A 27760-nucleotide genomic window follows, 5' to 3' on the forward strand; every position below is an offset into this window, starting at 1 on the left:
ATATATTTAATTTCACAATTGTAAATTGGATCTTAGATAATTCTACGTGTTTATTGTCGGTTGTCTCATTGCTTATTTCATGTTTCGTGCACTTGTAAGTGTAATATGTAGACGTAGAAATGTAGACACGAATAATCGTTTCTGTCTGAAACCGCAATACATAGTTAACGTCGATTTTACAAACGCAGCTAAATTAATAAGTGCTTTTACGTTTCGCTGATACTTTGTTTTAGTTTTATTTTTATGTATTCTTATTGCTTGCTTTAAGATAGAGTAAAAAAATATGACTACGTATTAATCTTTTACACGTTAAAACTTTATTTTAAATCAGAACCTTCTATTTAGAATTTGCCTTTTCTACTAAATTACAATCTGTTTCTTTTAAAAATTTACTGAAGTCCGGTCTGCCATGCATAATTGGGATTGCGGACTTAATCCTCGGTGAAGCATACATCTAAATTAAACTTAGATTTCTATTTCTGAAAGTGATATTGACAATAACATGGACAATAAATGGAATATATATACATGTAGTCTTTAACCATGAGTGTAAAATTTAGAAAAAATAAAATTGGAATGTCTCTACTTACTGCCAAAATAACAGCTTTTCAATATTGGCATATGTAAGTACTATCTACTTATAAAAGATACTTATAACAAAAAAAAAACATTTAGGTAAATGTTTTTTTTTATTAATTATTTGCTCTGTTTCTATTAATTATTTGCTCTGTCTATTTGTCTGTCCGTCTGTTTGTCTGTTCCGGCTGGTCTCAGAAAAGGGTTGATTTATTTTATCGTGACTTCACTGGCAGTTGATGTTAAGAGGAGTGACTAAGACTACTTTTATATTAGACAAAGAATTAGGATATCGGCCAAAAAATAAACCCATAACATTTATTGTATTAACACTTTTAAACGCTAAGTAAAACCGGGGGTCGCCGCTTGTTACAAAATAAAAATATGAATAACCATAAACTTGATTTTTTCGCTACGAACCACGCCACAAAGCACTCACCACGTCGCTTTGAAAGCGAAAATAAAATGTACAAAACTTCCTTTCATCCTGTAATAACGATATCGCTGATGGCATAACACCATTGCCGATCTCTGGCGATGAAAGCGCTACGCTCGAAAGTGCAATAACGTTAAGTGCCTTTACAAAAATGTATAGTGACGCGAAAAGTACTCTGATATTCTACTTTAAAGTCCAATGGTTATTACTTGTGCTATTTGTGTGATTTCTTGTACAATTTTTGTTGAAGAATGTCTCAAACCTCATTGTCAAAATGAGATTGTAGTTATAATATATAACGCGTAGTTCTTAATATGCTTGTAATATAAATATATTCCATTTGTGTTTATTTTTGTTGAACGTATACTGCTGCATATTTTGTGCTTTACCCAAAGGTTGGCTTCTAGCATTAAGTCCACCTTTTATACCAAATTTTATGGTATAATAAAGTTCTAAATAAATAAATAAATAATGCTTTGTTTGATATTTCGCAATCGTTGTTGAATGTATTGTTTGGGTATAAATTCAACTAGGCACGGAGCACGCCCGCATGCACGTTCACTTATACATACAGCATACACCCACAAGACACAAACATACTTTCATAGATGTCTAACTTCATTACGTCATCATAATACCTGAAATATCCCGTTTTAATTAAACCAAGTTCGTTTCATTTATTATATTGCATACAGCGACTGTAAAATCTCATGCGCTCTTTGTATACTCGTACATAAGCCGTTTTAGCTCATTTTGGTTCTTTTGTTCCTTTTTTTATGAACAAAATATAAAATATTTTTCATATTAAATTTCAGCAACACTATAATGTGTTATGAAACAAGCGAATGAAATGCTTTGACTGGAACCGTTGAGCGGTAGGTGGAATTGTTTCGGAAATAACTTCGGCATCGCCGAGTTTCGTTCGGTTTGTTAAATACGAACAAAATTGAATGATTTGAGTGGTCCAATTTGATATTTTTTTCATTGTATGTAAAGGTCGAATATTGAAACTGAATTTTAAATCAGTTAACCTCTACCAATTGAGTTTAAAATTTGCATAGCAATACATTTATAATTAACAGTGACCAACATGGCCGACGTCACAAGATTTTCTAATACCCTCTAATATATTTTATACTTAGTTTCCTAAATATTCTTTCTATTTAAAGTATTTCGTGGTTACGCTATCGCGGAACTTCCGCCACTTCTGTTTCTGCTTTATAACGGTAATGTCAAGTACTGTTTGTATATTAGTCCAAGAACAACATGGTGGACTGCATGCTAGTTAGCCACTATAAAGTTATAACTTTAGAAAAATATTAATTATGTTCTTAAAATTTTAATGAGGTTACTCTAGTTAGAATTTCAAGTTGTCAGAAAAATTAATAGTGGAATTCCCTCTAAAACATAAAAACAACTTCTTGTGTGGAAGGTACAAATTTATACCACCAAGCTGCATGTTCGCTTAAATAGTTTTATAATTTCTCTTTGACTTCGCTTAGCAATTTAGATCGTAGATATCGCCGTAGGATATCCATTTTCCAGAAAGTAGAAGTTGGTTTGGAGTTTGGATTATTTATTGTGAAATTACTTTTGAACGAATGAAGTTATTTTCAGAACGTTAAATTGGCGTATATTTACAAAGAAATGTTGAAGTTTTGGAGCAGAAGTGAATGCTTAACAAATGTTTGTACCTGTTTGTTTGTACAAACATGAGGTTGCTAACAATTGAAAGAGAGATGGGGTTTATTTTCACATGCTGTTACAATGCGGATTGATGTAGATTGTAGAACATTTTATACCATATTTGAAGGTGGTAGAACCCATTGTAGTTCAACTATGAAAGTGCCACCGGTATACCTATTTCTGCTCTATAACAATAGTATTGGGCGCCGTTGTGGTCTGATTTGAAGGGTGATAAGGAAGACATACTCGTCTGAGGCGTTCCGACAAGGTCTTCTGGGTTAGCAATACACCTAATTCTGGTTTGAAGGGTGCGGAAAGACATAAGTCCTCAACCAACTTCAGGTAGGAATCTAATCTTACCTAATTTAAAGGCTTAAAAATACGAACTACCTACTTAATTTAAAACCTCATCCATTTTTTTTTTAAATTTGAGATACGAAGCATTGCTTACGGTCGTATTTGCTAAGTTTTTTCACGACGGCAAAATATTTACAGGTGCTTCTCGGAATATTAATGAGAAACTTTCTTCGCTTTTTCTGCACGAGTTCTGACTCGTTTGACGAGATGAGACACAACGTTAGAAGAATTCGAAATCATTTGTTGTTGTTTGTTCTTGGAAAAAGAAAGCTTAAACTGGTGGCTATTCAGTATCAGTGGTAGTTCAGCTGCTTTTAATATTAGTCTGTAAGTATAGAAGAATGGGTTTTTAACTTTTGATTTTGATTTCACTTTCCCTTATTATACGGTCTCCCTTATTATAGGATACATAATACATAATAGGATAAAATCGAAAATGTGGCTTGTATCCTTCTATATTAGATCCGTTTATTGTCTCACTGGTATCTTTCCAAAAATGGGGGAACGATAGAATGCTCTGTAACGATACTCCAATCAGGGACATTAGTGGAAGGTATAAGTTATACAGATACAGGGATGTTCTCAAGCTGCCCATAAAGCCTGTGATAAAGTTGAATGTCTACTACGCAGTGTAATAACTAGAAGTGGCGGCTTAACATACCATTCGAAGCACGAAAGCGCGAAATTTCGACAGGGGTTCAAACATTGTTTGGAATATAACTGAAAAAATCGTCTCCCACCAAAGTAGTTACGAATATACGAAAATACGTATTAATTTAAAAATGTATTCTGTGAAAAAGTTCGAGGCTTCCAAGCATTTATATTTTTCTTTTTTAATAGCCCCCCGTAACAGGTGTTTGAAATTTCTGTATTTTCTGTTTCATCGCTCTATTGACAAATTGTAACTTGTTCGACGAGTTGTGACTTGTTTGATGAGTTGTGATTTGTTTGCGGAGTTGTGTATCATCTTTAAAATAGTTCCGAATTACTTGTTGATTGTTTTGGGATGAGATAATCTTAGCTTTTGTAACTAACCGATTTTGTAGTCATAAATTTAATCTAGAGAAAAATAAAGATGGATCGTATACGTAAAGACGGATCTCATAATACACATAGGGCGGTTCGATCAGGACAGGTCTCTTCTTTGATCAAAAGTGACTCGTACCTACCTATGCCTAAAATATAATAATTCCATCTGAATAGGACCAGTGTACCTGGTATTATGTAGTCAGTATCGGCTATACACATTACTAACTTCAAATATATCAGTCTACCCCAGGTCATATAAATTGTTTAACACTATTCAATTGCCAGAAGACTGGATCTCTTACGTCATCCAATTCAACGTAAATCGAAAGCTAGATTACTTTAGTATATTTGATTACTAGTACACTATAGTGCACAATTTTCATCTAAAACGAAATATCTCTTCATTATGACGAAGCAAAGCTCTGAATACAAACTTAGTCAAAATAGTTCAGCAATTTTAATGAGAAAAGCGCTTTGGAATTAAATCCGGTTCTATTTCCAGGTATTAAATATATACAAGTTCAAAATGAACATTTAGTTTGCTTGAATAGCAGGATAGCAGGAAATTAATATTTTTTTTGAATTCTGATTTTTTTATCTTTGAATTAATTAATAAAGTAATATTTCCATCCGTGACTTTAGGCCAAAGTCATTTTAATGACTTCATTTCAATTTCGTTTTGTGAAATAGTTTAATATTTTCCTCTATAATCCATCTTTTTCTGCTTTGCTAAAATGATTTAGATTAAATGATATCTCTTTCATTGTGTTGAGTTTCCTGGAGTTCGTCATAAGTAAAAGTACCTAATGGTCATGTTTCGTGCAACGATTATTAGGTACACTAAAATATACTTAACCGATATTCTCAACCACAATTTCCTTTTAACGCTCAGCGGGATACTCTTCATAATGATGTACCTATTACATCTATTATATTTCATTTCGCTTTTATATATATAGATTATTTTCATGCCCATTTATCGTATTAATGTAAAGCATTTCAACTTATACCCAATTTTACTGTTTTGTAGAACATAATTGTCGAATTACAAACTTTGGAAGGCAAAAATTGGTTCACATCAAATCACTAACGAGGGTTAATCGTCAGAAATCGAGTATCGATCGTCAGTATCGATCGTATTTGGGATCAGTTATAGTCGTAAATGTTAGTATCTATTTGACCACTTTAATCAGCAACAAATGTCTTACATTATTTTTGGACATGAGACTTATATCATCTATTTACCTTCTTTCGGATTATTTTCGGATGATTCGGATAGCGCCACCTAACAAAGGCAAACAAAAGCAATAAAACAACACCATCATAGATAAATCTCTCGTACTTTATTCGTGACTAGCGTCCACATATCGTTTCCAGTAAAGAAAGTCTTATTCACTAGAAGTCAGTTCACTTCAAGCACTCTGGCTGCATCAGGTAGGAGGTTCTGGAGGGGGTTGCGGCTCCTTCTCCTTGCTGAGCGGGCTTCCCTCGGGACCTTCGCCGCTGTTCCCGCTGTTTATTGCCACTGAGGTTAGGGGGACCTGGGGAGAAAGTTTTGGAGTTAGATCTAAATATAGTGTCATCTTCAAATTCAAATAATAGGTATTTGATTTCGCTAGTTGAGTGAAATCAAATACCTATTATTGTGAGGTAAAATATCGTGAGGTTAAAGTTAACCTTTTTATGAAAATGTCCAAGTAACCGTGTAGTATGTTAGTGGTCATTGTCCATTATAAGCATTTATAATCAGTCCTACAAATCCTACGAAACAACCCGATTAATGTAGGATAGGAGGACTATCTTGGAACGTTTTGTGTGTCCTCGCCTGTTTAAAGCGTATCTCGTTTATCCTATCTTTTGAAACGGAATTAGAATTCAGAATAGAAATTACTCGCATAACTTTTATAAATCAGAAATGGGTATGAACCACAAAATCTTCTACTACTTTGAATATTTAACAGACCATAACCGACAACAGTATAACCAATCTCTGAAATTGGAATAACCAATTGACATTCGTAGCAAGTCTCCACGGATTGCATAACAGAAATTAGTTATACGGAGCACAGAGCAATTAACAAATTCACGTGGAATTTGCAAGCGTATTAAGACAGTGACATTGACAGCAAGTAAATGGAAGCAGTAGGAGTCTTCATTTTCGTTGATGAAGTTCCCGTATTAATCTAAAAATTAACGTAGGTAATACGGACTGGAAGATAGTAATTAAGCCGTCGTAATTAACGGTTAGATTAGTCTACTTTCCTTTTAAATTCACTAGGGATATTTTGAAGAAAATTAAAGTATTTTCTATATTTTTCGAAAACAAGTATCTCCGCTATCACGTCATTGTTATTGTTGTCAATCCATCATTGTCCCACTGCGGGGTACGAGTCTCCTCCCAAAGTGAGGGAGGCTTAGGCTATAGTTCACCGCGCTGGTAAATTAGAAATTGGTAGACTTCACACACTTTGGAGAACTTTTTATTTTGAGAACTTATTATTATGCAAGGGGTTTTGACGATACATGAATTTAAAATCATTTTATTTATTTTGCGGATCGTGGTCACGAAACTCTTCATATTTGTATTTATTGCAGTGTTCCTTTCAGAAATTGAAGGCTTATGAAAGCTTAAAGTTTTCAGCTTTGTGCTTGAAACTTTAAGCCACTTGAAATCCTAGTAACGTGCTTTACTAGGTAAGTACTAAGGAGAATTGTTGATGGTGTTTGTAGTACTAAGCGAAAACTTAATAACTTGTTGAGCAAAGTTAAGGAGAAACTATTTGCAAGACTTGCAAATATACCTCAGAATTAATGTTGTAATAAGAGCACTTCATTTTATATGAGTTTTAATAATTGTTTTTGGTATAGATGGTACAGATTTATGAATAAAAAAGATAAAATTTTGTATTTATACGTTGGATTGGTTGAAATCATAAATGATTTTAATGTTCACACAATTATGTGTCAATTTTATGTAAAGGGTTATACTAGACCCGCTCATTGTAGCGGGTTAGTCGACGGAACCTGATAATTCGGTATTTACCTATTCAGTTTCTCCTTTCTTTTTATTTAATAACTGCTTGGATAGAAGAGGTTTCTAAAAACCAAACAGAGTTGTTAGTAAGCACAATTATATATGACGGTGGTACCACAATGATCAAACCACGTAAGATTCTATTAACTTTAGGTAGTGAGAGAGACTAGGAGATCTAGGAAAAATGTTCTTAATATCACATAGATAGTATGTTCGTCTTGATACACCAATGAAACCATTTGAGAGTGAAGCAAGTGTCTCACCCTCAAAATTGAATGTGAGCATGCGTGCTTAATTAATTTGAGATAAAGAAATTTCCCAGTATAATATCTAAGATGAAAGTTAAAATTCCAGACACGTTCCGTAAATAAGTGCGAGATTCAAGAATTATGGAGGTCGTGAATCTCTGGAAACTTAATCTGGGACATTAAGAATCTGTCTGCTATGGGTTAATGGTTACTAAGAATAAAACCACGAAGATATTCTGTCCTTATTTTATAAAAGAATATTCAAAAGATAGCAAACGTCATCCAAATTACAAGTCGTCAGGTCGATCATGTTCTTTTTCATTTTAAGGACTTAATGATTTGTTCCTGAGTAAATAGACCTTATCTATCTTACAATACCCTTCATAGAAATCATAATTTCTTCTGAATACATGGTTCATCCAAAACATCATAATATATTGTGTTCTGAAGTTGCCATAGCCTCTCAACCTTTGTATTTTTATTGTACTTTTGTACTTTGTACGTTGATTATACTTTCTAAGTGATGTGACAAAGTGTAGCAACGCTAAACTTATAAGATATTGAATGAATGGGTGACCGCTGGTGTACTGGCGGAATAGGCCACTTATCATCAGAAGTGCAGCATTATTATTTTCTTTTATTTCATAAGCAAAACCAATACAAAAATTCAATACGTAAGTTAACTACCACATACCATAGATACAGCGGTACACATATGCGCGTCGGAACGCCTCGGTGGTGACAGTGCTGCGTCGAACCGCAAATCCAGCTGCAGCATGAACAGCACTGCTGCTAGAGTGGCCACTGACACCGACAGCTGCGCTGCTGCCACCCCGATACAGGTGTTACTGCTACATCTAAAACATAAAAAAGTGAACATGTGTAGTTACAGTTATAGATTTAAAAAATGATAGCTTAGCTGTTGAAACTCAGGCCTTCAAGCGAGGGCTATTTCAATCCAGGCATATCGGATTTTTCAAAGTTATGTATATGAAAATTAATTGTCACTTGCTACAGTGACAGAGGAACATATCGCGAGGAAACCAACATGGGTGAGAGTTCTTTAAAAAAAATCTCGAAGTCCACAATTAGCACTTTACGCATTACACATGTTTTATATTCCAATATATTATGCACATTTCTCTTTTAATGAGGACTAAGCCTAAGACAGATTCCACCACGATGATCAAAGGCTGATTGAGGAGAGAAGTCCAAATGGGATGTTTTCAAGCTACAAAAGAAGGTTTAATAACTCTTATACAAAGCTAGCTCGAGGACTCCAGATTCCCTTAGAGCTTCGCCTCGCCGAAGTTAAGCGTAGATAATCGTATAAAATGAATTCCACTCACTATACTATTAAATTTTGTTTAAAGATACCATTTTATTTATCAAATACGACGAAGAGGGATCAATCAAAAGTATCGTAAAGGCACGTTATCCAAAACGTGTTGAATGATCAAAGAGAGATTGATGATATGTTATGGAAAGACAAGACAATTTATTCCGGCATTTAGATTTCCGGCATTATGATTGCTCTAAGGGGTATTTACCAAACACACACATACACACACACCCGCTTGGATGGGTGGATAATTCTTCAATACGCTGCTCTCATGTGAATTAGCATTGCTCATCAATAAGTAGAACAAAGTGGTATTTGACTTCAAAGTACACGAATAGGATACCGAAACGGCACCAAATCGTAAAAATCTTTCCAACGCGGCTTCTACTTATGTTTATGTTCTAATGGACATACGAGAACAATTTACACGGCCGTTACTGAAACGTTATTTACGACTTGAGTGCTCCGATATACGGCCTCTAGCATTTCTTTAGCAGTTTTGGTTGTATATCATGTTCCATCCCATCCATCCATCCATCAGCCTTTTGAGGTCCACTGCTGGACATAGGCCTCCCCTAATTGGCGCCACTCCAACCGGTCCCGTGCCCTTTAAAGCCAGCGGTTTCCCGCGGTCTTCTTCAGGTCGTCGGTCCACCTGGTCGGGGGGCGGCCTGTACTCCTTTTGCCTACGCGTGGTCGCCACTCGAGGACCTTCCTTCCCCACCGGTTATCGGTCCTCCGAGCGATGTGGCCGGCCCATTGCCACTTCAGCCTGCTAATTTTGAGAGCTATGTCGGTAAGCTTAGTTCGTCTACGGATTTCATCATTGCGAATCATGTCTCGTAGCGAAATACCAAGCATAGCCCTCTCCATAGCACGCTGAGCGACTCTGAGCTTTCAAACTAGGCCTACAGTAAAGGACCACGTTTCGGCGCCGTAGGTCATCACTGGCAACACACATTGCTCGAATAATTTCGACTTCAGGCACTGAGGAATTTTGGACGAGAAGATACTCCGTAATTTCCCGAACGCAGCCTATATCATGTAGTCCGCCGTATATCATGTTATATCAGTTTAATTGTTACTTGAAACGTGAACATGGATAACTATAACTGACAAAGGTGTTAACACAGGTAGGATATAAGGACATTATATAAGGTATAACTGACGTTTTCTTTTTACAATAGCTTCATACTATTAGGTCGTGTTGTGTTGTGTGTGTTTATTATACAGACAACGTTGAGTACATTAATAATTACACTCACACCAAAAAATTAAGTTTATTTCTCAAATGTATGCTTCCCTGGGGATCAAACTCGGAACATCTTTACTGGCAACTTTGAAAATTGATTATTTTTTAGAGCCCCAAAAATGTATATATCTTCTTAGAAATCACAGTTGCAATAAATAATTTATTTAAACCCATTAATCATAGACCTAAGTCGAACCCAAACCCAGCTTTTGCCCAATAGTGGGACAGTATTGGGATGTAATTCCTCACTTCTTAATAAGAGTAAAATTAAGTCTTTTGCATAAAAATGTCGTAAAAATACTGTTACAATTTCATGACAAGCCCGAGCAGAGACAAAAGAAGTCCAATTGACTTTTTTAGTATATTTCAAAGAAGAATAAAAACTTATAATTTAGTTATTTTATAAGCTGCTACATTTTGACAAAACGAGTGTGTTTCAAGTAATTTACACTAAATATGATTTAGAAGATTAGCGTTATAAAAGAAAATTAACAGCTTGGAGTTTCGAAAGTTTGTTCGAAAAAGTCTGCCCTATTAAACTTACTTATTCAATTATCCGTCGAAATACTAATATTTGCTTTTTATGCTTCACTGTAAAGCACGGATCTTGCTTTAAAGCGTGGGGAAGTGTGAAACATTCTTCACCGTGCTAATTCAATGCGGATTGGTGAAGGTATGAACCAATAAGCAGTCCCTGTCGGATGTTTTAAACCGCTCCTAAGGCCACATGAAGGGTTTTACGATAGCTATAATAAATATCGAGATCAATGGCTTCAATTGTTCAAAACACAGAAGCATGCACTAGTGTCACCACTAGCGGTCACCCATCTAAATCCGAAACATGCCTGACGTTGCTTAACTTTGAGATAGATTAAGAGCTAGACAAGCGAAGCTTTTCTTTTACTAATGCTTAAATGTATCATCAAAGGTAAAATGTCATAGGTATTCTTTTACTACTGTAAGTGAATGATAATTAAAATTCCTTTTTATAGCGTTAAGCACTGATGAGTGGGTACGCTTTGTCAGAACCTATTTTAATCTAAGATTATTAGATTTTTCTCAGAACTTTGATAAGTGCTCAAGTTATTCTATTCTTTGTAGTAATTGAATTGTAAGCGGCTGAGAACTTGGTTTTTTAATGATTTTTTTTACAGTTCAGACGGGCTCTGATTACTTTTGAAAACTAATTTCGGCCTGAAGTATATTCATAAAAATGTCTATTCTCTAATAATTCGGCCTGGTACCACTGTCACCTATTTCTAGATTGAAATGGATTTGTTTTTTGGTGAAAGTGTGAAGAGGCACGCTAACTTACATATGATTTCGGCGTTACAGTTCTATGGTGCTGCTTACAGATGTCCATAAGCGGCAGTGACCATCACATCGACTGCAAGATCGTTTGCGATCGTTTGTTTATTGTTGTCACAAACAACAACACCAAGGAACAAATGACAAACAACCAGATTCAAAACGTAATCCATTATTCAGTAAACTTAATGCCGCTGGAAGTGAAACCTTCCCAAAAAAAAGGGAAGTAACAAAAAAATCCCTGTATCCTTACCATGAGTTTTCAAAACATCCCACAATTTAACGTTACGTTTACTCAATCCAATATTCTGTTCCGTTTGCTTCAGTAGACTGAGTAAAGGTAACAATAAGTAAGTGCTCAAGTCTTTCTGTCTGCCTCACATGTTCGCAAAAAAGAGAGACAAAACATAAAGCGCCATTTTGTCAATTTAGACATTTAATGTTACGTTACTGACACTATAGTTTTGATACAATCCGCTAGGAGCGCTGATTGAAAATAGTATGGCAAATACGTTAACAAATACCAAAACAGTCATATTTGTCAAAACGTAAAAACTCATGGTAAGGGTACTGATCCCTAAATGAGATTTATGTGAGTTTCGAGACGGGAAACGGTTTACAGCATAAGTACAATCCATTTATCATTAACCCGTTACTGCCCCACGGGTTTGAATGAGAAGGCTTAAGGCCGTGTTTCAAATGCATGAATGTTTATACAATTCCACTAGGAGGATGTAAACCCATTTCCTGTTTTTTATTTAAACACTTTCTAAACCAGATATTCATAAAACAAAAGGCAGATATGGGCATTGCCAACAGAAGTGTCCACATAAACATTAAGAAAATTAATAATTCGTGTTTATTAACAACACATTAATGAGTCATTAAGGACAAATTTCGCATCTTATTTTACCAAACGCATTGGAGCAGCATAATATGTTTCAGGACTTCTCTATTTGTGGGGACTGTGGGTACCCATGTCCGATGAAAGAGTAACCGTTAATTATTGCAAAGATTGTAAATATTATGAAAGTATTTTTGCCTTCTACTATATTGATCTTTGAGTATAATAATTCGCAATTAACATAATGGATGGTGGTACGACCCCTTTGTGGTTCAACTCCGGCGGCACCACCGCCACACCTATTTCTGCCTTATAACAGCAGTGTTAAGCGTTGCTGTGTTCTGGTTTGAAGGGTGTGGTAAGGGTGACAAACTTTTCCGAGGCGTTCCAGCTTAGTCCTCAGGGGTAGCGGCGCATCTATGGCCGACGTCAGGCAGGAATATCTAATACTATCGGGGTTGATTACAGATGTCCATGGGCGGCAGTAGCCACTTAGCCATCAGGTGGACTGCATGCTCGTCTGCTACTCCCCTATTATAAAAAAAACTATCTTTGTTAAGGACGTGTAAAAGCAGTAGCGTAGTTATAAATTTTTCATATTTTTCCATGCTGAAAGGAGTTATGACGTGGAGGTCAACTTTTAAATGGGTTTGTGTTGTTACTCACCCAAGATTTAATAACGAGCGCGTGCAAAACGCCAGCATCGCGATATGAGCTGCGATTGTTGCGGTCCAGAGTATGGTAAGAGGTATTGCAGCACAGGGGGAAGGTCCCAAGGCTCTCCAGGGAGCTCCCCAGTGCCTGGTGGCTCTCGATCTCGCTGACGCCCAACCGCCAAACCCTCTGCTGTAGTACACTGATGTTGCTGAAAAATTAAAAGAATGTACTATACGGTACTTTAAGAAGGCTTCGTGGGTGAACGGTGGCACCGCGGTCACGCCTATTTCAGCCTTATAGCAGCAGTGTCAATTGCTATGTTCTGCTTTGAGAGGACACTTACATAAAGTGTTTGAATTATTTCAAAGGAGTAGCAATTCATTTGACAACCTTGTGTAGAACTTTAAGCCTACTTAGGGTAAAGTAAGTATATAAACTTATTGTACCATTACGTTTTCTTCTTATTATCTAATAAAAATAAAAGCAGTATAACCTGCAGCAAGAACTGTTACAGCGCCGGCTGGTACGCCCAATCCCAAAGCGGGTTTCTGTCTCTCTTCCAACCAGCCAACTGCTCCCACTACCAGCCCGCCAATCCCACAGACAATCTGAATAATTTAAATATTAAATATTATTCTGTAAAAGATTTTATCGCCAGTAAGAGTCTAAAAGAGACTATAGTAACTTGATTTGTTTATAAAAAATATGTTTGGGTTTTAAGTGGTGAAGGAATTAATATTTTTTAGTTTTTCCATCTAAATTCGTGACTGGCGTCCCCGATATACCAATTTACAATATTCATAAAATTCCAATTTTTAAAGTAGGATAAAATTAATAGCCTGTAAAAATTGCGGTGTAAATATATTTCAAGCAGTAAAATATTTCAGAAAGAATTGATTAAATTTACATAAGGGTAACGAGGGCCGCTAAAATGTTTGCAGATTTTAGACGGACAATAAAATAAAGGTTATAAACGTTTCACTTTGAACTAAAGATATTTAAATGTTTGTAGCCTTAAGATATTCAAATAAGGTTTGGAAGAAGTATTTGCTTATTATTTTGGGTAATGGTCATAATTTTTAAAACTAGGTAAGTATACTCGACGTACTTCGTTCGTATTTAAATTAATTTTCGTGTTTAACTTATAACAGACTATTTCGCCCTTTTTTCACGATTCGATATTCTTAAACAAATAACCTTTACAAATATTTCAACTACATTTATCTTAGCTTAGTTAGTTAGAATTGACTATAACTGTATTAAACATCGAAATCGGTTCAGGAGTTTAACCGTGAAAGAGTAACAAATATACAGACGAAATTCGTATTTATATTAGTAGGTGCGAATAATCCCAGTTGAAACTCAGAGATGTTGTAAATCGAAATTAGCCCTAATAGTGTTCTAGTGTTTACAGAGGTATGATAAATGGGACCTTAAGTCTTGGCGTCAGTTCAAACGTCAAATGTTTGTGTATTTCTAGGAATTCTACGTTAGATCTTTTACTGGCCAACATTTTCGTCTGTGGATATTAAAGCTAAACCACAATAAGAGCAATAATAAAACAAGAACAATAAGTTTTGATTTAGTCTTGTTATAGAAGCTCCATATCAAAATGACGGAAACGAAATCCAAATTAAAATGTCTATGCATAGATTAGTAAAGATACTTCGCCGCCTTGAAATTGAATGAAGCCACAAACGGCTTATTTTAGTAAGTTCTTTTTTTGAATTCTTGACAAATAAAAACATTTTTAGAGAAAATTTACGAATAAATGACTAATACTGCGTAATTTAAGTAATAAATAAATAATTTTTTCAAATATTTTAGGACATTTTAGCACGGAGACGTGGCAAAACATTTTTATGCAACTATTTCAATTCTTAACACTGGGTACATTTTCTTGTTAGGAGTGAGTAATCTATACTTATCTATGTGTCTATGTTATAATAATGTAAATGGTGATAGATACATTTTTATGGTTTTGGGCTGGAGTTACCATCACGACCCATATATTTAACTTTTAAAAAGCAGTGGTAAGTGCTGCTGAGATCTTGTTTATAGTTTGTGGAAACGCAGATATGCTCGTACTTATAACACAAATTAATTTTAACACCCGTATAAAAACACTAGCGGTCACCCATCCATCTTTCAACTCCGCCCGATGTTGCTGCACTATATGGATCAGTTAGCGATATTGTATGCTTTTTTGATGATGACGTTACCTGTAAGACCCTAACTCTTAGTGCAATTGCGAAGGGGTACAGTTGAAGACCTCCGGTGAAGGTCGCCTCTTGGTCATCGCCTTTAGAAGCCCCGCTCACCGCACTGCAGACCGACTGCTTCCGCGACCACATTGCTGCTTTTGCGTGTAATACTGTTGAAGAGGAAAAAATATGAACTTACTATGACATATGTATATGAGTCCTCCTAGGACTATAGACTACAGAATAGGAAGGGAATATAGGGTGCTCTGGATATCCTGGAACATCTGTATAGCCAGTAACGACTAACAAGGATTAAATTAAGTCTTTAGGAGTAACAACTCATCTGTAGTCGACTTCAAGTAGGAGGAGTCCCATACTATCTGGAGTGGACTGCAGATATCTACAGTTAATTCACCATGTAGCGACTACTTATGAGCTGAAGGACTGCATCTTAGTTTGCTATTTAAATTTTCATAAAAATCAAACTTCGTGAATACTTTCTACTAGCTCAGAACACTATATTTTCATTATACGTAATATAAAAAAGATTATTTCATTTTATATCCATACATGGAGATGCAAAAAAAAATAATTGGTTTAGCACCTTGGGGCATCCACTATATTAGATTTAGAATGAGGTCACTAAGCTAATCATGCATTGTGATCCAAATTAAACGTGAATGCAAATTCAACTAAATTGGTTGGAGTTAACTGGATTAAAATTCAATTTCAACTTTGCATAAATATATAACTCTGAGACAACCATCTAGCTTATACTAGTAGTTGAAGTTGGTAGAAAATGGTTCGACTCTGGTGCATCGCCACACCTTTCTCTGCCTTTTTTTTTTTTTGTTTGCGAGGGGGAAACCTTCAAAAGGTACCCGGCGACGTGGGAGCGACGCCGGGTTATGTGGGATTTTTACCGCACTAAAACCCCCCCGGTGGCCGTCCTCGGCGCTTGGTGGAGAACTCCGGGATCTCCGATGGAACACAACCGGAGTCCTCCGAGCGCGATGCCCCAATCGGGCTCTTCCCTGGGGGAGCAGTTTACGCTCCTCCCACACACCTAGTGTTTACAACGGTATGCGGCCACACATACCATCGTCCTTCCCGGGGTTACTTGCTGGACGGTTCGAGCTCCCACTCTTGCCGCCCGCAACCCCAGAAGCCCCCTTTTAGTCGCCTCTTACGACAGGCAGGGGATACCGTAGCCCTATTCTGGTCCCGAAACTACAGGGACACCTTTCTCTGCCTAATAACATCCGTAGTAAGCACTACTGTAGCTTTAAAGGGAAACATATTTATCCGAGGCATTGCAACTTAGTCCTCAGCGGCAGTAACTTATCTGTGGAAATCTCAGGTAGCAATCCAATCTTACCTGGGTTTGATCACAGATGTCCATGTGCGGCAGTAGCTATTTACCATCAGGTGGATTGCTCGCTTTCTACTTCTATATTACAAAAAAGTCGCGCAAATTGCATGTACATTAATACACAAAATCAATTCCATTTCGCCTCGAACACACTACATCCAAATATTGATAACGCGATTACATAATTTTAATATCCCCTGATAATATCGACACCCGATAATTCTGTTTGCTGAAGCGCGCTCGGAAATTAATTAGATAGCGATGACGCTTTTAGTAGCTTCCTGTTCATTTGTTTTTTGTATATATAACCTTTATATAATATAGTAATGAACGCTGCAGTCTACCTGAGTGTAAGTGGCTACTGCCACTCATGGACATTTGTAATCAATCCGTGATAAGATTAGAATTTTCCTTGCGGTCGTTCACAGGCGCTTTGCTACTCTAGAAAGCTAAGGAATAAGTTGGAACGCCTCGGATGTCTCCCTTTTCATACCCTTTAAACCGCAACACAGCAACCATATCGGTACACGGCTGTTAATCAGAATACACAACGAAAAAAGTGTGACGATGGTGCTTCTGGAGTTAAACCACAATGGGTTTTACCATCTTCAAAGTCAGTCAAAGTCAAATTGACAGTCCATAAAAACACCAATACGGAGAATCAAATGAAAGTGTGGTATAATACTCTCGCAGTTATAAGAATAGTAAACAATACTACTTTTCTACTTAGGGAGGCAACATATGAGCGACAGTACGCTATTAGAAGAACAACCGTCACCTGCATTCGCAAACTGTCGCGAGCTTCTGTGAATGCAGATGACAGTAGTTATTGCGGTGTAATTCGTAACGTAGAAAAGTAACTGAAGGTGGTAGAACCCTTTGTGGTCCGACTCCGGCGGCACCACCGATCACACTAATATCTGCCTCATAACAACAGTGTTAAACGTAGCTGTGTTCTGGTTCTGGTTCTGGTTTGAGGGGTGTGGTAAGAGAGACATACTTTTCCGAAGCGTTTCAGCTTAGTCCTCAGAAGAAGCGGCATATCTGTGGCCGAGCTCAGGTAGGAATATCTAATACTATCTGGGGTTGATTATAGATGTCCATGGGCGGCAGTAGCCACTTACCATCAGGTGGAGTTCATCCTCGTCTGCTATTCCTATATTATTATTAAAAAAGTCGTTGCAGCAATCGCTGACGACTGCTGCCGACTATCGCGCTATCTCTCCTTGGCGCCTGCTAGCGACAGTCGCCAACAAACGTTTTACCGCTCGTATATTATCTTACAGTCGCTCGTCTGTAACTACCCTTAAACGCACAATGTACGAGAACATACTTAAAATATTCGTTCTATGAAAAAGTCTGAATACCCATCTATCGAAAAAGAAAACAATTTATCAGAGAAAATATACTCGTATCACACGACAGAATATGGTAATAGCACACCTGTTGCTTGTATAAGTTTTTCGTATCGTTACAAATTCAAAGATGGTATTTGTTATACAAGGGTATGTTAAAAGAGGATCTTTATATTCCTTACGAATCGTTCTTAGTACCGTTACCTTTTTTTAAACTTGAAATTGTTGGTCTTAGTTACTCATACTAAGCTTCGTTTATGGATCGAACAAAATTTTAATATGTTTTGTACTTATATATTCTAAGAAATTTATACAAAAATAATTAGTGCTGAACATTTGTTTATATTTATGAAAATACATACATATTTTTAAGAAATACTGTTATTTAGTCTCCAACAATATGTAGTGATAGGTCCTGAAATGTGTGTTTCTTCATTTTCAGTAATGTCAGTGCCACTCGTAGTTCAACTTAGTTCTGAGGTAGCAACAAATTTGTCCGACCTCATCTACGTGAGGTAATACGAGTAGGGACAGTTCTACAACTGTAATCTTGTTTCGGGTTGATTACACGTCGATGGGTGGCAGTGATTACTAACAGTTGAACTCGTGAACTTTCGTTTGCTCGTTCATTACAAGAAAGTAATCAAGTAGGTATTAGAACCCTTAAAAGGTGGTAGAACCCTTTGTGGTTTGACTCCGGCGGCACCACCGCCACACCTATCTCTTATAACAGCAGTGTTAAGCGCTGCTGTGTTCTGGTTTGAAGGGTGTGGTAGTTTTCCGCGGAGTTCCAGCTTAGTCTTCAGGAGTAGCGGCGCGTCTGTGTCCGACCTCAGGTAGGAATATCTAATCCTATCTGGAGTTGATTACATATGTTCATGAGCGGCAGTAGCCACTTACCATCATTTGGACTGAATGCTTGTCTGCTACGCCTATATTATAAAAAATACTAATAGATGAACTAGTGCAGTTAACATGCTCGTTTGCTAATTTATTACAAAAAAGTTAAAAAAGATGAGAATAATAATTATAGAGAACAACGCATAATTTTGTGTTGTAGAGCAAGAATTTGAAATACCAGATATACCGAACGTGGTACAATAGTGATCATAACCACAACCCACGTGGAACGCTTCCGCTTTCGGTAGTCACACCTGTTTCCGCCAAATAATAGCAGTTTCAAGTGCTGCTGTATTTAAGTTTGAAAGGTTTAGGGGATATTTACATAAATATCCTTAAGATACTTTAGGCTATATTAAATTGGAATATTTAGTCCTCAGGTGACATCTGCGGCAGACGTCACGCAGGACGCCAATCCTATCTGAGAATGTGGACACCTATGGACACATATGTCCATGGCAAGCATTTATCATCAAATTGGGTCTATATTATAAATAAAACATACCATCACTAATGCCACGTTTCACACAGCAAATGGAACGGAAAAACTGCGCGATAAGTAGAAAATCTAGTTACTGTAATTTTCGCTTAAGTTTCACGAGTGAATTATCTAACGTGTTTCTTCGAGTCCTCCATCAGTTAGACAAGATGGAAGAGTCCCAAATATTTTCTTATCTCTGTTTCTCCTACGGATCAGCATTGTTCAACTGGTAAACTAAGTTACGAAGTTCTAAAACTCCTATAACTCCGTTTACTGGTAACACTTAAGTAGCATTGTACTCGTAGTACAAACGTAATAATATGAATAGTCTTCTTAGCTTATTATGTATATCATTAAATAAACATAGATCTATGTAGTTACTAGTACATGAAAATTATTGCTTACATCTTAATTATATATGACTGTTGTTTTGAGTTTCTTTAAAAAGAATTTAATTAGAAGCATCAAGTTTTTCACTAAAATGTAAAAACTTAAGGCTTCTAATTCTGGATGCATTTTCAGGTTCATTTTTGCGAGGCTTTCCATCTTAGTCTTCTGGAGTATTTGCAATCAATTTCTTCGGACTTCTGATTTATATGAAATTGTTTTTAGCTACTTCTATTGGATGAAAAAAAGTTACACGTTTTTTTTTATATTAAACTAAGATTGTAATTTGCTATGAAGGTTACTGATTCAAGGATGCTGGGTGCTACGTAGAGAGCTACGGTAAGCGCTACGCCACAGAATTTACTACGGAATTTGTAGACGAACTACTCCTTCAGCTTGCTAACTCTTAAAGCCAACAAGGTCCTCGGAGTTTGTAAGCTGAAGTGGTAAAGATTCCTGTACCCTTACCATGAGTTTTTACGTTTAAATATGGACTGAACTGAATAGGAATGTGGTGGGGAGTGAGCGATAATAGGTAACGGAAACAGCAAGATATTGTTGAATGAAGAATAATTGATCACTGAATCCGACACACTAAAAAATTTTCACCGACACACACACACACAAAAGTTTATGCAGTTATATTTATCGCTTACATTCACGAATTTTTGTTGCAACATTATTATTCTTAATTACTGGATAAGAATTACAGAGAGAAAAAAAAACATAAAGAGACTCTCATATTTGTTTTAAGTGGCTTTGTCAGTATCGCTATTAATGCCATTTTATTATTTAGTTTTACTTTAACATTGAATCAAAGCCTTTACTAAGTTACTTTATACTTAAATATCAAGTTGAAACAATTTATAAAGCTAACATTTACTCATTCTCACAAAACCGATATCACCAGCTTTTTATGTGGTGATGACAGAGATTCAAAAACAAACCCTTACAGCAAATTATAAAATTCAAAAGAGGAATGCGTAAACCCGGCATGTGAAATATTTTTCCACAAAGAGGATGTCGACGACCCTACGAGTAACTCAAAAATACGACAGACCCACAATAAAATTGTCCTGTCGTTTCCATTTCACACACGATCCTTTCAAATAGAACCATCGTTCATTCAATTAATTAGCAAAGGGTGCGAGTTTTTTTTTTTTTTTTTTTTTTTATATAATATAAGAGTAGGAGACGAGCATGCAGTCCACCTGATGGTAAGTGGCTCCTGCCGCCCATGGACATCTGTAATCAACCCCAGATAGGATTAGATATTCCCACCTGAGGTCGGCCACAGATGCGCCGCTACCCCTGAGGACTAAGCTGGAACGCCTCGGAAAAGTCTGTCTCCCTTACCACACCCTTCAAACCGGAACACAGCAGCGCCTAACACTGCTGTTATTAGTTAGAAATAGGTGTGGCGGTGGTGCCGCCGGAGTCGAACCACAAAGGGTTCTACCACCTTCAAAACATGTTTTTCTTTTTTTTTATAATATAGGAGGTGGCAGATGAGCATGCAGTCCACCTGATGGTAAGTGGCTACTGCCGCCCATGGACATTAGTAATCAACCCCAGATAGGATTAGATATTCCTACCTGAAGTCGGCCACAGATGCGCCGCTACCCCTGAGGACTAAGCTGGAACGCCTCCGAAAAGTCTGTCTCCCTTACCACACCCTTCAAACCGGAACACAGCAGCGCCTAACACAGCTGTTATTAGGTAGAAATAGGTGTGGCGGTGGTGCCGCCGGAGTCTAACCGCAAAGGGTTCTACCACCTTTAGAATTTTGCTCAATTTTTTTTCCTTAATTTAATATGGTTGGTTATAAAAATTAATCCGGCTTTGATTTGATTAAAAAGCGTGGTAAAATCAAATTATACACTAACAGAAACTATAGACAACAATATAAACTATAGTGTAGATTTGTATATCCGCCTGTGTAATTAATTAGTAGTAGGTTCACAGTTTGTAGCAAATAATACATTCAACAAGTTACGAGAGAGTTTAGTTACACCAACCGGGAAATTTCCTCTCAGTATTCATCGTGGATCGATTGTCGAGATTTCATTAAGTCCCTCATTAACGGGTCGGGCAGATTGCTACGTTTCCGTGTCAATAAGATTCTTATGTTACTTTTACATAGATATACAATAATACATATATATAAGGTCAAGCTTTCATATATTATCCTACATCGCTAATGCAATATGGAATTCTTGCGCAAAACACACACTTCGACGAACGTATTTAAGTTGTGTGACAATAGATTTCTTTTATTTTTAAAATTTTAAAGTTTTTCAGATTTACTAATGGAAACGTGATTAATGATGGCTTCGGCTAAGGATTATAAATATTTTTCTTTAATTCATAATTCAGTAATAATTCTATTTTAATTCAAAAATATGTACTGGTACACTGATCTCCTCCTAATACTCCTAAAGGGCATGCCAGGTCATTATTTATTATTAGACTAAAAATATTTCCTAAATCCAAGTATAATGGTAAAAATGCCATACCTTTTGTATTATCTATGACAGTCAATTTAGAAGGATCACATACGGTAATGGCTTCGGATAACCGTCTAACAAGGTATTATGGTACAGTTCTGCTAACAAGGAGGAGGAAACTGAGTAAGATTCCTGATATAACAAGCAACGATGATTATAATAATCATGAGTGCGTTTCAGAAGAAAAATCTTTTCAAGAAGATTATATTTCTTATATTATAATACAAAGGTTCCTTTTCTAATTAGATTTTCATATAAGAGTCATCTTAACATGAGTATCCGTAGTCAAAAGTTTATATAAATATTTTTGTTTGCCTTAATTAACAAAATTTACATTAATAATAATTTATTAAAATCTGGAAATAAATGTTAATGAACTAAAAAGGGATTAGGAGGACCCTAATATTTACACGAATCTAAGGACTGCCCATATATTAAAGTATTATACTTCATGCCGTTTGGGTTGCAATACGTGCCATAGAAAGAGAATTCAAACGGAATATGAGGGAAATACATTTTCCTCATATTCCGTTTGAAATATATAACTAAATTGACGACCCGCGTAGCGGTGCGGCCACCATACCGGTCTGGCGCGCAAAGGGTTCCAGGTTCGATCCCCGGCCAAGACAGATATCTGAATGGTGAATCTAAATATATGTACTGGGTCTGGGTGTTGGTGCATTCGTCTTTGTGTGTGTTCATGGTACCCACGATACACAGTATCCTAGTGTGGGGCTGTGAATGTAGAAAGCGCTTATTTATTTATTTTTATTTAAATCAAATCGGTGAATGAGATAGAAATATCACATTAAATTCTATACAGATTTTACTTCTCAAATTGGAAAAGTTATTACGGAATAATACAGAAGAAGATGAGTTTTGGAAGCCGGTTGTGAAACTTTATAATGGAACAATATAATTTTGCGTTCCGCTTTAGATCATTGTAGATTGGTTCTTAAATATGTAGTTTGAAGCTCTTGATATCTAGGGGGATAGTACAATTCTGTTGGACAAAAAAGTTAGAAAAAGGTAGGAACAGTATAAACTTTATTTATTTTAAAGTTTTGGTATTTAGTATTTTTAGTAGTTTTGGTATTTTTTATTTTTTTGCATGCAAACTATAATTCGATAAAGTTACAATTAATGAACTACAAATCCCATCAAAAATAGTTTAGTCTTATCCTACCCGGATAGATGGATGACAAGAGAATTGAAGATATAAGGGTAGATAGAACTCCGTGTGATTCGACGCTGGAGGCACCATCAGCAATCAGATGAAAAATGGCGCGCCCGACCACTTATATTTATTTTTGCCTATGTCTACGCGCCTCGCGATTCATAATGTTCGTGCATAGTGTAAGTCAAAGTTTAGTAAATGATGAGTTGTCTATCCCTTTGTAAAGTGTGTTTTCCGCCAGGGGCCCTCGGGTGTGAGGGGGAGGGGTCCTTGCCCCCGGGCCGGATCAGTACCACCACCATATTATGTACAATACAATACAAAAATGCTTTATTGTACACCAACGAATAAATGACAAATATTCACATACATATAATGAAAAGTACAACAGGCGGTCTTATCACTTAAAAGCGATCTCTTCCAGACAACCATAGAGTTTGTGTATTGTGTGCTTTATATTATAACACTATTTATAGCGCTGTTCTCATCTAATTTGAGGGTGTGGTAAAGGAGAGACACTTAAAAATCATTTATCATCATCTGGATAGCATGGTCATGTCTCTTTTTATTAAAAAAAAAACAATAATAATGGATGTATTTTTCTAGCCACATTTGAACGTATAGATACAATTTAGAACTTTAACTTTGAATGTGATGTCTTTTTTATGACTTTTGTTATGTAGTATCACTAAAAATGTAGTAAAATAATTTCATGGTCTATCTACTCATAGGTTAGTTAGTGACCTGAATGCATTTCACCGATGACCTCATAGAAACGGAAATCTACAAACCTAGTTTCAAACTTTAAATTAACCTTGTTAACGATGTCAGTAAAAATAGTGCTACTAAATCATTGTTTATTAGAAGTATTGTGCTTTGTGTCGACATTTTTATTTATCCTTCGGGACTTTTCATTTTCCGGGATAAAACGGATTGTCGTCGTTTGGTTAAATAAATCCTGGGTTTGTCGTAGTTTATATTGGTTTTTATTGAGGTTGTGCAATGTGTTAATGGATATAACCGTGTTTACTGTCCTATAGGATATTTTTGTGGACCTATAAATGTGCTTTGGACTTATAAGCATAATGTACTAGCATGTATGTACCATAAAGAGTTTATAGACCTGTATAACAATGAGATTATGGTCCTATTGAGCCATAATTTTAGTATGTATTATATAATGAGTTTACGGATCTTTAGTATAATGTATTAATTGTTTGTACCGATCTATCATCACATGAAGATAAGTTTATTTTTATTTAAATATAAAAAGTCCACAGCTGAACTAAAATTAAAAGTGCAGTCTTAAGTCAAAGTCCTCTAGAAAAAGAGTTGTACCACTATCATAGCGCTTAGCTTAGCGTAATGATGATTGACGTAGATATAGGTACCTATAAATTCGTAAGAAGACGTGGCTAATCATCTCATTGAAACCTTTAAGTACATCCTACTATATTAGGTACTAGCTGACCCGGCAGACTTTGTACCGCCTCAAAATCTATTTATCAAATAAATTTTATATAAAATATAGCCTATGTTACTCGTGGATAATGTAGCTTTCGAATGGTAAAAGAATTTTTAAAATCGGTCCAGTAGTTTTTGAGCCTATTCATTACAACCAAACAAACAAACAAAGTTGTCCTCTTTATAATATTAGTGTAGATGTACAACTTATGCTATTCAGTGGCATATGCCACATACCAATTATTGATCTTGCACACGAGAACATTTGTCTTTGCTAAACACTATCATTTCACGTTTATCAAAACTGTCACTTAATCGCATTTGCACGCTCGCCTTTGATGAGATTTCATATGTGAAGATAATTTTCATAAATATGTAAAATATACTTTACAAAAGTTATGGTATTTATTAACAAATAAATCTTTTCAATTTTGGGATTCACCCGACGGCTGCCGTCAATGGACACCTGTAACCAACTCCTGATAAGATAACAAGATTAGATTCCGACCTGAGGTCGACCACAGATCCCTCTACTTGCTGCTTGTGAGTAATACTGCTGTTATTAGTAAGAAATAGGTGTAGCATATTTATTTTATTTTTATTTTATTATTTATTGCATCAAATATGGTACATTAGATGGTATATAGATGACAAAGTTCTGCACATTTGGCCAATATCGGCATGCAACAATATAAAAGTAATGTCAAATAAGATATTAGATAGCAAAGGTCAAATTTTGAACTTTGGGAATCAAAACTTATGATAGATACATCATTAATAACAGATATTATAATTTTCGCTTCGCTCTGAATAGAAAGTTTGAATATTGGTCACAAATACAATTTCACAAATCGTCAAGCAAAATCACGGTTCATTTCATTCGGAAATATGTACGAACTATGTGAATTATGATACTGTAGTTGATAAATTTTGAGGCTTCTATATTGCGAAAAAGGCGAAATAAATTAAAGATCTGTAGACTATCGGTCAAAGGAATCCTTATAGGAAGGGACATTAAAGTGCATATAAGTAGCAGGGAGTAGCAGACAAACTGCCGACAAACTGTTTCACAGTTTGGCAGAGATTAGTTTGATTATACATTTTTAACGAAAATAAATAGATGAGCATGCAGTCCATCTGATGGTAAGTGGCTACTTCCGCCCATGTGCTTCTGTACTTAACCTAGATAAAATTAGATTCCTGAAGTCGACCATAGATGCGCCGCTACTCCGGAGGACTAAGCTGGATGCCTCTGAAAAATATGCCTCCCTTTCATCCCGTTAAACCAGAACACAGCTGTGCTTAACTTTGCTGTTATGAGACAGAACTAGTTGTGGCGGTGGTGGTGGTTATCACCTTCAACTATATAGTAGTAAATCAAGTAGAATCTAAGATGGTGTCAGTGTAAATAGAGATGAAAGTTTTGTATGAAAATCTTGACAATGTCCGCTCTATCCCTATAAGTTAATCTTTTTGGATGGTAACATATTATAATTATGTCTATTGTTGAATAATAAAAATTATATAGGCAATATGAATACGTGAAATACATTAAATATTGTTGCATAGTTCAATAAAAAATCGCAGTACAAATATGTATTGTTTCCGGTTTAAATGTGAATTTGTAATTCAATTATTGAAAATGATTGAAGAATGAGTTGTATTGCAATTTTAGGTGTCTGTTTCAATTGACTCAGATAGTATAGGAATTACCTTACAGTCTAAACGAGTTTATACTCGTTCAATTACTAATTCAATAAAATAAAGAAATGTTAACATTAGTTCATAATACTTCATAATCGTCAGTGATAGACTTACGAGTGTTACGAGTGATCTTATAATAATTATTTTAATATTACTAAATCCCAAAAGCTGTGCACCAAAAAGACAAAACAAAACGTACCTGGCATTTAATCTGATCAAATAGGTCCAAAAATTACTTTCCACCAAACATTATTCACAGTTTCCACCACCAAAACACACAACACCTTGATAATTAGGATTTATTTACACAGGAAAATCACAAAGTAAAACCACATCGAAAAGTTCGTACAATTTAACATGAGGCGAACGCGTCTGTTCTCTGAGAGAGCTGAAATAATACTGAATTTTGTTCAGCGCTTCTGGTTGATTGGCGGGTTTAAGGGAAAACTTTGGAGCGGATTACATACATATTCATAATTTCCGCTCATTATTGTGCAACGGGAAGTTTACCATACTCGGGTGTGTTAATTTGAATGTACTAACAATAAGTTCAAAATTATGTGTATAAAGAAGAAAATACTCAACGGGTTCTGATTGACCTGATCACGATTTTCGGTGATTTATATGTAACACGAATATGTGTATAAACAAACCGAATTGTATGCACAGGTCGTAGGTATGTATGAAGTGTATTTATGATATCATATAGCGTAAGCTATTCTGAAGTATGAGGTATCGTTATGTCCTCTTTATTTTAGGGATTTTTTTATTTGAAATTTAATAAAGTAAATTATTCATGCAACTTCGTACACATTTATCTCGGAATCCGCTTAACCGATTTCAATCAATTTTTGTCAGGGCTTATGGAAACACAGGTTGAGAGATATTTTTATTTATGTACTTATTTGGTGGTATAAACATAAAACCCATAAGTTGCTTTGTGTATTGTACAGTGCGGAAAATGTTATCAACACATAACATAACTTGGCTAAAGCACTCCCTCGCCCCACATACGATGGTATTATATGTATGCGGACGAGTGCAAATCCGTATTTTATTTACTCTCTCAACATCTCCATATCGCTTTCTACATTCATATATACACTAGGATTAATCCTGTGCAATGGACGCCATGAACACGCACAAAAGGTGAAGGTGGTAGAACCCTTTGCGGTTCAACTTCGGCAGCACCACCGCCACCCCTATTTCTATCTTATAACATCTTATAACATCAGTGTTTGACGACCCGTGTGGCGGAGCGGCCACCATACCGGTCTGACGCGCAAAGGGTCCCGGGTTCGATCCCCGGCCAGACAGATATCTAAATGATGAATTTAGATTTCTGTTTCTGGGTCTGGGTGTTTGTGTATTTGTCTATGTGTCCATGGCACCCACGACACAGGGAATCCTAGTGTGGGGCTGTGAGTGTAGAAAGCGTTT

The 27760-nt window shown here is 36.1% G+C and overlaps 1 protein-coding gene across 2 annotated transcripts; it reads right to left on the reverse strand.

The window, feature by feature from the left end:
* Positions 1–5405: 5405 nt before the first annotated feature.
* LOC140757745 (uncharacterized) lies at positions 5406–26714 on the reverse strand. Of its 2 annotated transcripts, XM_073093622.1 has the most exons (7): positions 26520–26714; positions 17064–17149; positions 14992–15143; positions 13263–13377; positions 12779–12977; positions 8061–8223; positions 5406–5625 (listed from the first exon to the last, which is right to left on the reverse strand). In XM_073093622.1, the coding sequence occupies exons 3-7, from the start codon at positions 15121–15123 to the stop codon at positions 5515–5517; spliced, it is 720 nt and encodes a 239-aa protein (XP_072949723.1). In that variant the 5' UTR covers positions 15124–15143; positions 17064–17149; positions 26520–26714; the 3' UTR covers positions 5406–5514. The 2 variants fall into 2 exon arrangements, with proteins under 2 accessions (XP_072949723.1, XP_072949722.1); XM_073093621.1 differs by lacking the exon at positions 17064–17149.
* Positions 26715–27760: the final 1046 nt, after the last annotated feature.

This window comes from Epargyreus clarus, unplaced genomic scaffold (genome assembly GCF_041222505.1).
Source record: "Epargyreus clarus isolate Ecla_fem2 unplaced genomic scaffold, WU_Ecla_fem_2.2 ptg000005l, whole genome shotgun sequence".
Lineage (NCBI taxonomy): Eukaryota > Metazoa > Arthropoda > Insecta > Lepidoptera > Hesperiidae > Epargyreus > Epargyreus clarus.